Source organism: Chanos chanos, chromosome 9, assembly GCF_902362185.1.
Source record: "Chanos chanos chromosome 9, fChaCha1.1, whole genome shotgun sequence".
Classification (NCBI taxonomy): domain Eukaryota; kingdom Metazoa; phylum Chordata; class Actinopteri; order Gonorynchiformes; family Chanidae; genus Chanos; species Chanos chanos.
In genome coordinates, this window is record NC_044503.1 from 7,040,937 (window position 1) to 7,057,128 (window position 16,192).

A 16,192-nucleotide genomic window follows, 5' to 3' on the forward strand; every position below is an offset into this window, starting at 1 on the left:
CATGAAACATTTATATCTCTGCATGATGAATTATACATAAAACATTCGATACAACGTGACAAAATGGTATTGATGGTCAGATTTAAAAAGAAAAAACAAAACAAAAATAAACAAAACACATCTTTGGGGGATGTGTGGTAATATACTGCTAGTTATGTAGAGTCATTGCAGTCCCTCAGATTCAAGGAAACAAATATAAGGACAGATTCTGTGAAACGCATTGTTCTGTCAGTTGCTCTGGGAACGGAGAGAGGGAGCGACAGAGAGAGAGAGAAATGGGAGGAAGTGAAATAGACTAAATGTCAAAGGCAGATTTGCACGCTGAAGATCGGTGAGCTTGAAGTCAGAGATCACAGAGGTTAAGGGTCACGAATCGCTGAACCAACAGAAAGGGCAAATGGATGGCACATAAAACTATGCCCACATAAAAAAAAAAAACACCCAGATTTGAAATATCATATTCCCCCATGAATCCATTTGCATTTCAACTGCCTCACGCAGAATGTCACTTCCCAAGAACCACAACTAACCCGGGTAGTGTTGTTTCTTTGTATTCAGAAAAAAAGTATATTGATCTCAAGGCAAGAGAATTGCTCTTAACAGGTAGAAACAGCTCTGCCATTTCTGCTATCTCCTCTGTATAACCAAACAGCACTAGTTAAACCCAACAGCCATAGTCAGTTTTTCTGGGGTTTTTTTTTTGGGGGGGGGGGGGGGGGGGGGGGGCATTGCCAACATCAACTTACTAGCACTGTGTAGCATGCCCCAATGACCCAGGAAACAAGGGTGTCACGTCAATAAATATTCCAAGTAGTAAACGGGGTTTGCTTTCAGTCATCAAGGACACTAATTTGTTGTGCTCTACGTTAGGCATTCTCTCTTTCTTCTTTTTTTTTTTTCTTTTTTATGATGTCGAACTCCTTCTGAGATTTGTTCCATGAGGATAAACCTATATTTTCTGGCACATTCTATAAGAGCAGTGATACTCCCCTGTGGGCATTTTCAATTACACTGTACCCTAGCAGTGGAAGATTAATCTTCTATTTTGAATGCATGCCACATTTTGTGGTTTAGTTGATATTCTGCAGGGGTATTTTTTTTCTCTCTCTTTCTCTCTCTCTCTCTCTCTCTCTCTCTCTCTCTCTCTCGTCAGCTGTGAGGCTACATTAGGTCTCTTTGTCTTCTCCTACTGCTTGCAGATGCTATTTTACAGCTTAATTTTGCTGTTTAGATTTTTGACCCAACAGTTTATTAAGCATCCTCAAATATGATTCATTATCTGTCAAACGAGGTGACAATGGCCTCATCAAGATTAACACAATCCAGCATGTCCTACTAGATTCTCACTGATGAGTCTCTTTCGCTTGTAGATCAGGCTATGATACAAATTAGCATGGTCTTGTGTTAAGGTGGTATTTTAGAGGAAGAGGACAGGTCCTTCAGCTCTGTGTGCTTTGGCAAACATCAGTATATTTGTCACCGCAGAATGGCATCTTTCTAAATGTTACATCCATACGTTGTTGATGCTAAATAACTCGAGTTCTTTGCCCCTAGCTTTAAATATAAATATTTATGCTATTTATTTCTGTCAGCTCTAGCTACTTGCTCAATCAGTCATGCATCAATTAGCTTATCGTCTTCCTTATTAAAACAGATGAGAGTGGTTTCGCATTCTAGTCTCAGAATGCTCCTGTATTTTATGGACTCAGATTCAGATCTTAATCAATACCTAAATTGGCTTTTTGAGATGAGCTTCAGCTCCACTGGCAGTTAATTCACATCATGTTGTATGTGCGTTTGGGGAAAAAAAAAAAAAAAAAAAAAAAAGCTTTCAGTTTCATCACGGTGAAGATACAATTGTAGTCATGTTATTCTGAAGAGGAGAGACATTGGAGGAGAAGCAGTTGTTGGAGGAGAGGAGTTGAGAAGAGAAAAGGAGAGGAGAAGAGCATTAATGGTGGAGAGGAGTGTTAGCAGAGGGGCATTGGTAGCCTGGCAAAGAGGAGCAGCTGCGGGCTGAGATTAGATTAGCAAAAGCCCAGCCTCACTCCAGGGCCTGTGTGTACAGAGAATGAGAGCGAGGGAGAGAGACAGAGAGAGAGAGGTGGGGGGGAGAGAAAGAAAGAGGAAGTGAGAGAGAGAGAGAGAGAGAGAGAGAGCTGGGGAGCCTTCCTTTCCCTCTCAAGTACCTAAGACTGCTGCCAGTTCTTTCTCTTTTTTTTCTCTCTCTTTTTGTCTTTTTATTTTTCTTGCAGGCTATTTGTTCAGCTTTTAATACCTTGGTATAATGAGCAAATATTATATTAATAGCTTAAAAAGAAGAAATAATTAAAAGCACAATTTGGGGGAGATGTATTCAGCCACGCTTTACGCTCTCTAAAACAAACACATTCATCTTCATTTCACTGACTTTCCATTGCACAGATCAACAAGGGCCCACTTCTGCGTGTGCCTGTGTGTGTGTGTGTGTGTGTGTGTGTGTGCAGCTTCACTTCCGACGCAGACCTATTCAAACCTCAATCTTCACTTTCTCTTAAGGATAACCTGTCGTTATAAATCGAGTGTCACCTTTCATATAGTCCCTCGTTCCAATCCGTTCTGCATCTCAGCATTAGATGGTATGTATTCGTAAGCAGAGATTGGTAGAGTGTATCATGGCCCACACAGGTGCAATGCTCTGGTACCTGCCAGCTTCCTACGGGGGATGTCAACGCTCCACCTGGTGCTGACGCACTGGAACAAACTGCACTTGCAGAAGAAAAACAAAACCAGAATGCGTTTATATCCTTGAAATAAAATCTAAACGAGCAAAGACCCTGCCATGAGTTGTCAAGCAGAGATTTCCTTGCACATCCAAAGCAAGGTCACCTTTGCTTTAACACAGAACCATCTCTCTCTGGGATATGTGAGACCCAGAGAGAACATGAAGCCTTATGCCATACTGAATGTGTGTGTGTGTGTGTGTGTGTGTGTGTGTGTGTGTGTGTGTGCGTGTTGTGACTGTGGGCCTGTCATTGACGATCAGCCTACAGCATGAAGCTAATTGACGGACAAGGGCAACACCCATAATCTCTCTGTCTCTCTCTCACTCTCTTTTTCTCTCTCTTCTCTGTTTCCTTTGTTGTGTCATTATATAAATTCAAGCATTCTGAGGGAAATCCGGCTTTGTCAGTGTCTGCGTTAAAAAGACAGTGTAGTTATCCAAGCAGAACATCTCCTTACTATCAGAAATTACAGATACTAAGCGCCCATATCTGACTCAGGCAACACTGGCAGCTGGTGTTGGCTGGTGATGGAGGTTAGGCAGTTGGGGGTGGTGAGGGCAGTAGCGGGGGGTGGAGGGGGGGGGGGGGGTGTGGATGGAGCAGTGCATGTAGGGTTGATGCCTGGCAGGCCGCTTTCTCTACACTGGCTTAAGGACATGAACTGCTGGAGTGCTCAGGGCCCAGGCTCAGGGGCAGGCAGAGAGCCAGAAAATCTCCCATTTCTGCTGGGAGCCAGAGGAGAAAAGTGCTACTCACTGGAGCCACACTAATGGAAGTGTCATCCCTGAATCAAGATGCTCACCAATTTTATGCTTGCCTTGGTGCAGAGCTGGGAATTAGCCAAACGTCCAAACGAAGCCAGCCCATCATGTGCTCCAACCACCAGTCACTGCCAGTGCTGCCCCAAGGTTTTCACAGCAGAGTTGTCCAGTGCCTTCAAAAAAAAAATAAAAGGGTAGGGAAATTCAGACAATATCCTTCTTTTTTCCAAAAAAAATTGGAAATGTTATTGAATTCAACTTAACCCAACGGAGTTTGAGGTGGCCACGCGTAAGAGGTCGCCCGTCGCAGTAACGAATCGCTCTGGATACGCGTTTAAATGACGTCAAACTCGGGGGGGGGGGGGGGGGGGGGCTCTGAAATATGTTCGGTCTCGTTACTGTACGAGATTTCAAAAGATGTTTTTTCGAACGCTCCTCTATTTGTGGCTGTACTTCAGAATTCTAATTCAGAAGTTAATTACATTTGTATGAAAACTCGGCCGAGGTCTCGCTCCAGCGTTAGCCGCGCTGTCACATTTGTGTTAATTTGAGTCCAAAGAAAAGCTGCAAGAAGGTTAATTTAAGGCCAAGGAGATCCCACGCATGGAGAGAAAATGCAAGCGTTCAAAGAGAGAGGATATGAGATGAAGAGAGAAAGAGAGAGAGAGAGACAGAGAGAGAGAGAGAGAGAGAGGGAGAGGGAGAGAGAGAGAGAGAGAGAGAGGAGACGCAGGTGTCGAAGTAGTACCATAGCCTGGAGGAAAAAACTTGTCATATATACCCCACCTGGAAACACACACGCGCACACATACTCACACACACACACACACACACCTTCTGTGCTCACCTGTATCTCAAGTCAGAGTATGAGCTTCATAAAACCAATCTGATGCTGGTTTGTAACATCTATAAAATACTGACGTTATTGAACCATATGGTTAACTATAGATGCTTTTATCATTTTTCTTCTAGAAATCGATCAAACTCATACATTTGTTGTATAGTATGTTGTATTTGTTGTAGTTGTAGTTGATCTTTTGGGACTGTTATCATGTTCCTGCTTTTACATTTCAATCTTTTTTTCCTCCAAAAAAATCCCATGAAAAACTAGATTAGTGACAAAATAAAATTCCTGTTAGTTATTTAAAGCAGTTAAGCACTTGAATAGTCTGTTCCACCCTCGTCGGTAAACGATTTTAGGGAGAAAATTTGAAGAGTTGATGTTTTGAGTAATATGTTAAGAAATGTTTGTTGTTAAGAAAAACATTTGTTGTTTTATTGCAAGATTCATGATTTTCTGTGGGATTAAATCTACACAGTGATAGACTGAAGAGATTCATTTTACATATTTTATGTTATTGTATTACATACCTATAGACATATATTATCTTTTTATATACGGGAAATAAAAATGATCTGTTCATATCTCCTAAACTTTTGTTCATACTCATATTCACTGGACGAACAATGGGAAAGGGCAGAGAAATTCACCTGAAATGTTTGTCGTGTGACTGGTCTCACGCGACATTTTCAACTGAACATTCCAGCGGAGTTTAAGAGACAGAATGTGGTCAAACTGAAACTGAAAGTGAAACTGAGTAAACCCACTGGCCGGATATGCAGCCGCTTTTTGATGGATTTAACGAGCTCTCTTGTAATGATGTAGCCAGTGCTATCATGGCACAGTCCTTCCCCATCTGCTGGCCTTTATCCTGAATGGCCATGCATGCTTTACTCAAGAGAGACGCAAAGAAGAGAGGGTGGAGTGTGTGTGTGTGTGTGTGTGTGTGTGTGTGTCTGTTGGGGCGGGGGATGGGATTTAGATGGTGGTGGGAGTTGATGTCTGGGAAAGTTGTATCGATCCCCGTTGAAATACTGGACTTCATAAGTCCAGGAAAGTTAAATGAAAAATTGCTTACATACCGAAACATTTATTATTCTGAGTCACACAGAAGGGGGAAGGGAAAAAGGAAAAAAAAAAAAAAATCCATTTGGCAAAGTAGATGCGGATCGATGGAGATGGAGGCAGGCGGCCTCGGAGCACGCTGTCCCAGATTACTTTCTTGATTGATCTAGCTCAGCTTCCGTCTGACCTGCAGGATATGGAAAAGCCAGGAGGTGTCTGAGGGAGGAGGAGAACCTAAAAAAAAAAAAAAAAAAAGATGGAAAAATAAAAATCGATAGCGAGAGAGAACTTTACTGACCTAATGTTAAGATACAAGAAACGCATAAAGCCTTGTACCGCAATGGTTTCTGACAGCTTCTGGTCCTCCTGGCATTCCGGCTCGTGGAGGCCGGTGTCAGCTTTGGTTTTCAATAGCGAACTAATGATCTCCTTTAGCATTCAAAGAAAGCAGCTCAGATGTATTTTCTTTGCTTAATACGATACTATGTAATATTCATTAAATAAGAGTGTGTTTTTTTTCTTTCCTTTAATCATGTATATCTGCAGGCTATGTTGCATAAATGCAGACAGGGAAACATTCAGAAGGAATTTCTCGCTGTGTTTACCTGACACCTACTGTTGAATAGCATTTTAAAAAAAAGAAAAAAGAAAAAGAAAGAAAGATTTATAAGCACGTTATGAATCGGGAGGATATTTAAAGACGTTCCAAATTTTCGAAACGGAGATAACGTCTGTCTGACTGACGACCCATAATGCTTTGCTCGTCCTTCTGGGAGGTTCATCATATCACGCTTAGCCCCAGCAGATCTGTACCTGCCAGAGACGGTAGAGAGAGAGAGGGAGAGAGAGAGAGAGAGCAGAGAAGCTGGCAAGATGTCGAAATCACAAACAAGCACTCCCGATGACCTCCATTTTGTTCCGTAGCTCGATCTGTTGAAGGATATTGCCGCACACTGATCCGACCGCGGCAAGGCAGTCTCAGCCGTCCCGGGCAAAGTCATGGCAAATTGATTGTGTAAGCGGGTTTGGGTCGAGGAGGGGTTTTTTGCTCGCAGTGAAGTGGAAGGTTTTACGATGTCACAGCGGCACAGGAAAAGCATGCGGGATCTGCTGGTGACGCAGGCAGAGAGAAAGAAATAATGCCCGTTCTGACAGGGCGTTTTTTGTGATGCGTCCAGCCAGCAAGGCTTTGAAAATGCTTCAGTCGGTTGTCTCTCTCTCTCTCTCTCCCTCTTCTCATCCTTACAGGAGAACAAGCGAAAGAGATGCCATGAAAAGGGCATTGCTTTTTCAGTATGCACAGAGGAAAGGATTAGTGAGATAATGCCTATCTTTGGTCATAATGAACACAATGAATAAGCATTTCTGGTATTATTACCTCGCAGTATGAATTTTTCAGAAATGATGGCTTTGCATATAGTATTGGTATATGACCATTTTGTGAATTTTAGATAGTTGTGTTTGTGTGCATGTGTGTGTGTGTGTGTGTGTGTGTGTGAGAGAGAGAGAGAGAGAGAGAGAGAGAGAGAGAGTCACTGAGTGAATGTTTATAATGTTTGAGAGAGAACTGAGATGAAAATATGGGGTTCGTATTGCACAGTTATGCGTTAGCATTGTTTGGGTGAAATGTTTGTAGAGAGTATTAGAATTCTGCAGGCCTTTTCTCAGCGATAATCACTCACATCCTGCTTGCTCCATTCACGCTTATCCGCACGGCAGAGAAAAGCAAAAAAAAAAAAAAAAGAGGGCTCCATTTGATCTGCATGTTTGTCTGTATGCTTTAAACATGACAGTTTTAAGAAAATATGTATTTGCCCCAAAGACAAAAAAAAAAAAAAAAGTAATTCTCTGATCATCTTCAATCTCGAAGGTGGGAGGGGCAGGGAGGTTTGTTTTTTTTCTGCTTCCAAAGTCCGCACGGCTGAAAAACATCATTCTTCTTTTGTCGTTTTTTTTTTTTTTTTTTTCGTTTTCTATTTCTTTTTCTTTTTTTTTTTCTTGAGTTATAGAGCAGTGAGAAAAGGTCAACGCTGATAGAGGATGAATTCATTTACAGCCTGTTGTCTCTCTGTTCCCTGTCACACGGACGACGCGTCCCGTCATCTCAGCTGCAAATAACATGGAGCTTTAAAAGACCTTACTGTGAATGATGCATTGGAAACAGTTGCATCAGTTGGCTGTGTCATCCCTGCTCTTAAAGAAATCTGCACTGTATTGGATCATTTAGCTGTTTGCATTAACCAAATCAAATGCAAATTTGCCATGAAATGGTATTTCTCCCCCTTAAAGATGAATGTACATAATGTTTCGTTATTGAAGAGCTATATAACTATAGCGGTAAGATATGTGATGTTTTTTTTAACTAAAAAAAAAAAAAAAAAAACCTGCGGTCCTCACCGAAACTAAAACAAAGGTGGCATCTGGGACAAAAAAAAGAGAAAGAAAGAAAAAACAAAAGAGAAACGTCCGTGCATCTGTGCCGACGAGCTCAATTTCAAATTACGATAAAAACATAGTCCCCCCCCCCCCATTATGGTGAGAGCTGACGGCAATCAGCCCCCACGCCCCTACACCCCCCCCCACCCCCATTTCCTCACCCTCACCTCCCCATGCCCCCCCCCCCCCAACCTTCTTCAACCTCCTCGATTTCACTGACAGTAAATTTTCTCCCCATCTCCTCCCCCATGCTCATGCTTTAAGATGCGTGGGGGGGGCCAACAAGACACCACCCCCCAAAGCCCCCCCCCCGCCCCTCGCCCAAACGGTTGAAGTATCTCCTCCATCATCTGGCGCTGGACGCTTTCCTATCACACTCCTCCGCCGCTCCATCCATCAGAGGGGAGATGCGGAGAAAAGGTCAGCGCTTAAAGTCCCTGCTCTCCTCCTAAATTGGTCGTTTTAGCTGCGGGCTTTACGGCTTTAGCCCCCACGCCCCGCTGTGATTGCCCCGCGGTCCAAAGTCCAGCTCATCTGAGAGACTGCCTTGGTCTGAGGCCTTATTTACAGATCCGGGATGGAGTGGGATGAGAAAGGGCAGCTACCGACATTATTAAGTCCTCCGGAGGTCATTTCCTCCAGCGACATCCCTCAAACTTTGACTTGCTTCATAAGAAGAAAAAAAAAAAAAGTCCCCTATGGAACACATACAAACAGGGAATTCATAGCATACCCTACCCTACCCACCTCCCAACTTCCACTCCCCCAGTTCCATCGACGAACATCAAGGGATAACTGTGACTAACATTGGCTAAGTTAAACATTACGATCGACCTTTCTTCAGCCCACCCCCCCCCCCACCCCCCCCACCCGACCCAAAAGAAAGAAAAAACCCAGAAAAACAGAACGAAGCCACCTGTGTGTTTTAGTGTGATTGGTGACCGTCAGGCAAAAAAAAAAAAAAAACGTTTTGCAAAGAAACAGCATGTTAAATGTTGACCCTGAAACCTCCCTTTAGGGATCCACAGAGACTCAATGGCGTCAGGCTGACCTGCCGCAGCTACAGGGCTGGACAGAGAAGGGATTGCTGACACAGCCAAAGATGGTAAGGAGACAGCCACCAATGGCCTTTTACCCACCATCCACAATGTTGATGACAGTGCTGTTATGAGAGAGGCTCTCTGTGCTTGGCCTGGAGGAGGGGATGGGGTGTGGAGGGTGGGGGTGGGGGGGGGCGGGGGGTGAGGGGGGGGTGTTGGAGGGGGGCGCTCGGGAGTCCTCTTCTGTGCTGTCTGCTGCCAAACCTACCGCGAGGTGTTTTAGGTACCGACACATTTTTCCTCCCCCGTTGTTTTTGTTTGTTTGTTTGTTTGTTTTTTTGGTTTGTTGTTTTTTGGGTAGAAATCTTGTATAGTTTTCGCTTATTTTCAATGTATACTGCAGCGCAGAATAATAATAACAGCTTTTTTGTATGTGTTTTTTTTGTGTTTTTTTTATCTTTGTTTGTTTCCTTATTCTATAACACTAACATTTTTTTTTTTTAAATAAATGATTATACCTCTATCAATATAGGGTTTTTTTTGTCTTTTTGCGCCTCTCCCCTCTACCCTTCCGAATGCTCTGTGCTTTATGTCGTACCTGCTGAAAGCCATCTCGACGACATCATTTTTACCCTGAGAGGAGGTGCCCGCATCAAAGCAGGTCCATAATGAGAGCAGCGCACTGCAACAAAAGCCATGTTTCAGAAATGAGAGGCTGACATTTTCCCCACCGCTGCTAATAAGGCCATTTGAAAGCAGCCTATAAATGGCAGGTAATGTAGAAACATACTGAAACTCATCCGTCGTCACACCGGTGTTTACGGCACCTCGACGCGACTTCGGTGACATTAAACTGCTGAACCTGTCTTTTCCTCTCCTCTTCCTAACATCCTCTAGCTACCCTTACGTAAGACGAAAAGTCAGTCCGGATCCTTTCCCGCACGCGCACACACACGCGCACACACACGCACGCACGCCCTTGTGTTCAGAAACACTCAGCTGCAATTCTGCTGTCGCCTTTTTTTTTCGAAAAGACAGAGAGAGAGGAGGGAGGGAAAAAAAAGCAAGTGTGATGTAGGGTTGCTGTTGTGTCGAATCAGTAGGAATGACATCTGTCCTCAGGCCGGCACCCCGACCCCTATGACAGAGGAGCTGTACGTGGCAGTACACGCTCTTAACTGCTCCTGCCAGCACAGGGTTGGGGTTTCCAAACTTTCAGAGAGAAAAGTACTGGCCTCCTGACCACCACTGTCATTCACCAGCTAGACTGCGGAGAACAAACCTGTAGAAAACTATAGGTCGTTCCAACCCGGTCGTTGTAGACTTGGTAGGGAAGTGGGGAATCCAGCTGCTCGCTTAGATACGGCAGGTCTTGTGAAATTAAAAATGGCCACTCTTCTTGTTTTGTTTTGGGGTTTTTTTTTTTTTCCTCATGGAGTAGGAAGAGGGGTTTTTTTTTCTTTTTTTTCTGACAGAATTCTGCACAGCAGGAGCTGTAAACAGACTTAATAAGACCCCCCCTCCCCCTTCCTACAGCTAACTCCCCCCGTGCCCCCCCCCCCCCCCACCCTCCAATCCACCGCCGCTGTAAGGCAGAGGAATTTAATGCTTTTGTGTCTGATGGTCTTTGCTATACTGGAGTGTTGAGAATACTGTCAAAAGCACAATTTACATGTTGCATCCGGAGAGCTTCTCAGATGGGCCTCCTCTGGATTGGAGGCGTCATTTCGTGTTTGTCACATTGTAATTTTTATGTGTGTGCAGAGACAGAAAATGGAAGCTAAAATCAATTGAAATTCAAATCCTACAGGACACGCTGTAAACCCAATAAACACAGCTTTCTCTCGAATGTGCAGGGTTTGTTTTTTTTACCCAAGATGGACAATCGAAAGATGTACGAATTAAAGAAAAAAAAAATTCATTTCCATAAATACGGGCAAGAGTAATAAAATTGTGCTCTGGTAGATTAATGCTAGTAACGTCTTATTTTTTCGTGCATGTAAAAGCAGGTGTCTGCTGTTTAGAGTAATCAGTGACCAAGAAAGGGGAACAATTTTTTCTTCTGCTGTTTAATTTTTGTAAACCTTTCTAAATACGCTGACTTTGATAAGGAAAGGCCAATGCTCTGAGTGTAGATGAAAGAATTGTTTTTTTTAAAAAATGACTAAAAATAATCACGGCTGGATTTTAGTTCAGATCTCGCCTTTGTTTCCTCCACTGTATCGTTTGGCGCATTTGAATCTGTCAACAGGAAAAAAAAAATGTTCATCCTTTTGCTATAAATCCAAATCTGAATTTCAGCACAGTATGTCAGAGATGCAGAACGGAATATTAAACGCGGTTGGGTAACACTGACTGTTTGATACTAGTTCGAAATGACCACATTGATCCCCTTTAGCTTTTGTTAGCTTTCGAGGTCATTTTTATTAGGGGTAGAGTAGCAAGCGACGTTGTGTAATACTGTCTGTTATGAGTTTAGATTGTCCTCTTTTGCCCTCTTGTTTTTTGTTTGTTTGTTTTGTTTTGTTTTCGAGGGATCTTTTTTTTTTTTTTTGTGATGTATTTTTTGCAACGCTCGCGTTTGACAGTGACATCTAGCACTGCGAGATCTCGCAGTCAGTTCCCGAAAACCTGTCACTTTAAAAAAAGAAGGCCCCGACACGCACCGCGAGGAGATCTTTAGTGTTCTGTTTGGCTATTCCTTCACTCTCGAACGATGACGACATCCTCTGATTTTTTAAAGGCCTTTCAAAGTGCCCTTTTGACTTCCTTTCCGTTTTTTTTTTTTCTTCTTCCTTCTCCTGTGTGTTTGACACGAGAAAAGTTTTTAAGATTCGGTACTGTGAGGACACAACCTCAGCTCCACAACACCCACCCCCCCCCCCCCCCACCCCCCCCAAAAAAACACAAAAAAAACAAATTAATACTTAAAATAAAAGAAAATAAATTCCCAACCCTGCCATAACCCACTCGCTAGAACCACACCCAGAGAGAGTAGACTGGAAGCTGATACCGTCTGACTGACTCAAGTGACGAACGGAGTGATTAAATTAAGCATACACACACGCTCTTTCTCTCTCTCCCTCTCTCCCTCTCTCTCTCTCTCTCTCTCTCTGCTATGCTAATGGAGGAATACATTAGGTGGCAGTCTAAGAATGCTAAAAAGAGGTGTTTGGTGGGAGATAAGCGCAGCAGAACTGGCGCGGCCTCTGTTCCTTCTCCCCCAGGGCCCTGCACGCTCGACTTCAAACACCTGCTCTTAAAGCGCACTGCTAAACGAGGGGCAAATATTGTTCACTATGACAGCAGCGTCACACTGAAGGGCTCATATTGTTACCCTGTCAAACTTTGCCAACCATCAAAGCATCGAGGCAAACTCAAAAATATCACTGACAGAAGAAAAAAAAAGAAAAGAAAAGAAAAAAAACATCCAGTGCATGAATATCTTGGATTTTTTTTTTCTTGGGGGGGTGGGGGGGGGGTCGATGTTGTAGTTGTTGTCCTTGTTGTTGTTCTTGTTGTTCTTGTTGTTGATTTTTCTGGGTTTTTTACGTTTGTCTTGTGTGAATATTCTGTGTCTGTCACTGATGTTTTGCTAATTAGCCTAGCCTGTAATCATTCTGAGAAGTGGTTTTTTTTTTTTTAATTTGAGTAAAAGTTTGTCCAAGCTTTATGATTTAAAAGCCACTTCTTTGAGATGTTTTTCTTTTTCCTACTCCTCCTTCTCCTTCTCACAGATAATCAGCAACATGGAGCCTCAGGTGACGAACGGGCCGAACCCGGCCACGGCCAACGGACCCTCCAGCAACAGCCGTAGCTGCCCCTCCCCCATGCAGACGGGAGGCTCCAACGATGACAGCAAAACGAACCTCATCGTCAACTACCTGCCCCAGAACATGACCCAGGAGGAGTTCCGCAGCCTCTTTGGTAGCATCGGAGAGATCGAGTCCTGCAAGCTGGTTCGGGACAAGATCACAGGTAAACACGGGAGACCCAGTTAAGGGGAGGGGCAGGAAGGGGTTTTGGTTGGGGGTGGGTGTGCGGGGGGGGAAGGACCGCGGAGGAGAACGGAGCAAGGCCGAGAGAGTCTTACCCAACAGCGTGGCTAGCGCTGATTTAGCGGCGAAAGTCTGTTTTTACTTTCCACTCCGGTACGCAAACTAGCACGACCTCACGCGGTACGAGGGAACCCAGAAGGAAACCTCCAGAACATCCGGCCTCTGATGTGGAGAGAACAGCGCGTTTGAAAGGCAGTGATGAAAGGGATTCGAATGCGGTTTGGGAAGGTGTGATGGATTTCTTATGGGTGTAGCGTCGTCATAGCAACCGCAGTTCATCAGCGTCAAGCAGGAAAGTTGGGTTGGTCAGAGGGGCGGCGGTGGCGGCGGCAGCAGTGTGTGGGGCTCGGCATCGAGGTGTTTAAGAACCGCTCCCCAGCTAATCAGGCCTCTAATCCTGGACTAGTAGCTATGTGGGTGGCAAGCAGATGGATGGGGAGGCTGCTTGGAGGTAATGCCAGATAATGGTTTCCATTTTATATCCTACTTAGTGACACTTTGCACCGGATAATCTCATTAGAACAGACCAGGCTAAAGCCATCGTTTTTTTTTTTGTTTGTGTGTTTGTTTGTTTGTTTGTTTGTTTGTTTTGAACAGAGGAAAAGGGCCACGGACAGAGCCCTGATTCTTGACCGGGAGGTTCAGGCCACTAGACAATCAGACGCCAACAGCAGTATCGTGATCTTTAACGATGAGCTCAAAAACACTCCTACGTTGGGCGCGGATGGAAAACGACCCTCGCGCTTTGAAACGTTCTCTTTACCATGCGTCTCTCGATCTCCTCGATGCGTTACTGAACAAAATTGGTCTGAAGGACAATTTTTTTTTTTGGTTTCCTCAAAAGCAAAAATGCAGTGCTTTGCTCAGTAAACAAAAACCGTTCCACACTGGGACCAGCTATACATCATTTCACAGTAATTACACTCCAATTTCTTACACTCGGTCATATTTTCTCCAAATAAGCTACGAGTAAAAGCTGATGCGTATTTGATTTTACAGAACTAACTCTTTCCGAATCTGTAAAGGATTCAGTATCTTATCAGCCCCAGCCAGGGGGGTAATAGGAGATGTTAGGCTGTAATGCTGAAGCACAGATCTTTTGTTTGTTGTGTTGTCTGTGGAAGGTCTCTCTGATGGTGTAGAAACAGTGTGCGTGTGTCTAAGTACTTCACCTCCTGTTGGGTTTGCATGTATCGCTCTCCCAGGGGTGCAATTTCAGAGTTCAAAATTCCTGACTAACAAAGCGATTCCCCCCCTGTCTTTTCAAAACATCGAAAAGCCAGGAGGATGCACGTTTGAGCTGCTATCATCATTAACTATTTTTTTTGTGGAGAACATTTTTCAGAAAGCCAAATATATCTAAACTTTCAGTGTCATAATATTTGACCTGATCAATCTTCAGTACACCCCGCGGTCTCTTTCATGTGTAGGTTACGAATGTCTGCAAAAAAAAAAAAAAAAGTCACTCCTCACCTTTTTCAAAGTATTTAGTCATAGTATGTGAAATTCCTTTACAAGCCAGTTCAAAAGCAAGAACGACGTCTTCCCGACAAGGTGAGAACACGAAGGGCCCCTTCGCTATAACAGGCAGGCTTCTCCTTTTTCTTGACTCGTTCCTGTCAGCTTTGATGAAGCGCGAGGCGGTTGAGTTAGCGGCGAGGCCTGGCCACCGTACTCTAATCTGTCAGCCCGACAGAATTCAGACTACCTCCGACTGTTTACCCTGCTCCCTGCGTCTCCCTGCTGTGCATGTAATACACCAGAGACCCCTGGGTTAATCTTTTATTTAATGCAAAGATACACGCACATTGGAAATGCACGTATACGCATACACACCCACACGTGTGCAGACGCTCACACACACACACGCACGCAAACGTGCACACATACGTACGCTCCATCAACTAGCAAAACCTTTGCTTGATTTTTTTTCTCTCTCTCTTCAGGCAAAGACAAAGTAAAAACAAAGATTAGAAAAACAGCATTTGGTAATTGTGAGGATTTAAAAAAAGGAAAAAGACGAAAACAGTGGTTTAACAGAGGAGCTAGCTACATCTCTCTGTGACAGATGTATTTAATCACTGTTTTGGATAAAGCACTTCGAAAGTCATTTGGGAAGCAGCAGGCGAGAATGTGTTTTTTTTTTTGTGGTAGCGAATGAAAACAGCTGGTTGTGCAGCCAAGTTACTGTTTACCTTTAAAGGTACAAATAAAGCTTGGAAGGCTTAGTCAAAATGTATACATCCCCTTCCAGTGTTTTCTCCTCAGCGGCCAATGTTCTGCACTAATAACATGAATAAACACCAGACCCTTGGGGAGAGCTAGTGATTTTCTTGTAGGCAGGGCAGCATCTTGACTGAAAACTTTTAATGGAATGCATTAAGAGAGTGTTTGAGCTTCTGGCCACCAGCGAACGCAAAAATGGAAACAACCGATCAAACGTCCGCTCGGCGGGAATTGGATCCTTGTCAGTCCTTCCATTCCATAGATAATTTTTGGCTTCTCTCTCTCTCAAAAAAAAAAATCATGATTTTTGTTCGTAATACAAAGGAAAAAAAAAAAATACCGCATTTGCATTTAAAGTGACATAAGGAAAAAAGGGAAAAGACGACTTTCGGGGTTCGTGGCGAGAGCACGAACGGAACCGCTGCATCCGTCACTTCCTGTTCTTTCCTTTTTACGATCGCTTTCTCGCTTCCTCAATGTAAATAATTATGCTGCAGTCGTGTAATTAGAAATGGCTCCTGAAAGCACTGCTCTTCTTTCTATTTTCCTGTTCAGGCCCACATCCCGTTTCCCACAGGAGCAGAAAACTGAGCAGTGTAGACCCATCAACGAGCTGCTTTGTTGCCTGCCACCATTTTTGTTCATTATTTTCCCTTTTGCTCACGATCCACGGATTCCGTTGGCTGGTGTTTAATGGCCTGGCACACGGAAAGAAGCCTGCTATCAATACTCGCTGTGTTTAACACTTATGTAGCTGACATCAAAGGGACCGGTCGGCTTTGTGCGTGCCGTTTGTTCAGGTACACATCACGCTCACTCACCGAGCGGCCTTACCATCTGCCGTGGAACGGGCCCCGCGCACAATGGACCCCGGCCTAAAAAAGCCCGACGCCATTGGCTAATCGCGACCACCCGCTGATCTCAGAACAGTCTCTTACGAGTCCTTTCGCCCCCGTTCCACTAACTACGTATGGTACACGGGCACTTGCGCTCACAGCGC

At 44.0% G+C, this 16,192-nt stretch overlaps 1 protein-coding gene across 2 annotated transcripts in view; it reads left to right on the forward strand.

Annotated features, from left to right (window-relative positions):
• Positions 1-16,192, forward strand: part of elavl4 (ELAV like neuron-specific RNA binding protein 4) — a 64,855-nt gene that overhangs the window by 23,891 nt on the left and 24,772 nt on the right. Inside the window, exons 3-4 of one of the 2 annotated variants that reach the window (XM_030783891.1) lie at positions 8,887-8,973; positions 12,646-12,886. In XM_030783891.1, coding sequence (XP_030639751.1) covers positions 8,887-8,973; positions 12,646-12,886 — 328 coding nt within the window. Of the gene's footprint in view, positions 1-8,886; positions 8,974-10,048; positions 10,079-12,645; positions 12,887-16,192 lie in introns of those variants that run through there. The other variant, XM_030783892.1, reaches the window with a different exon arrangement.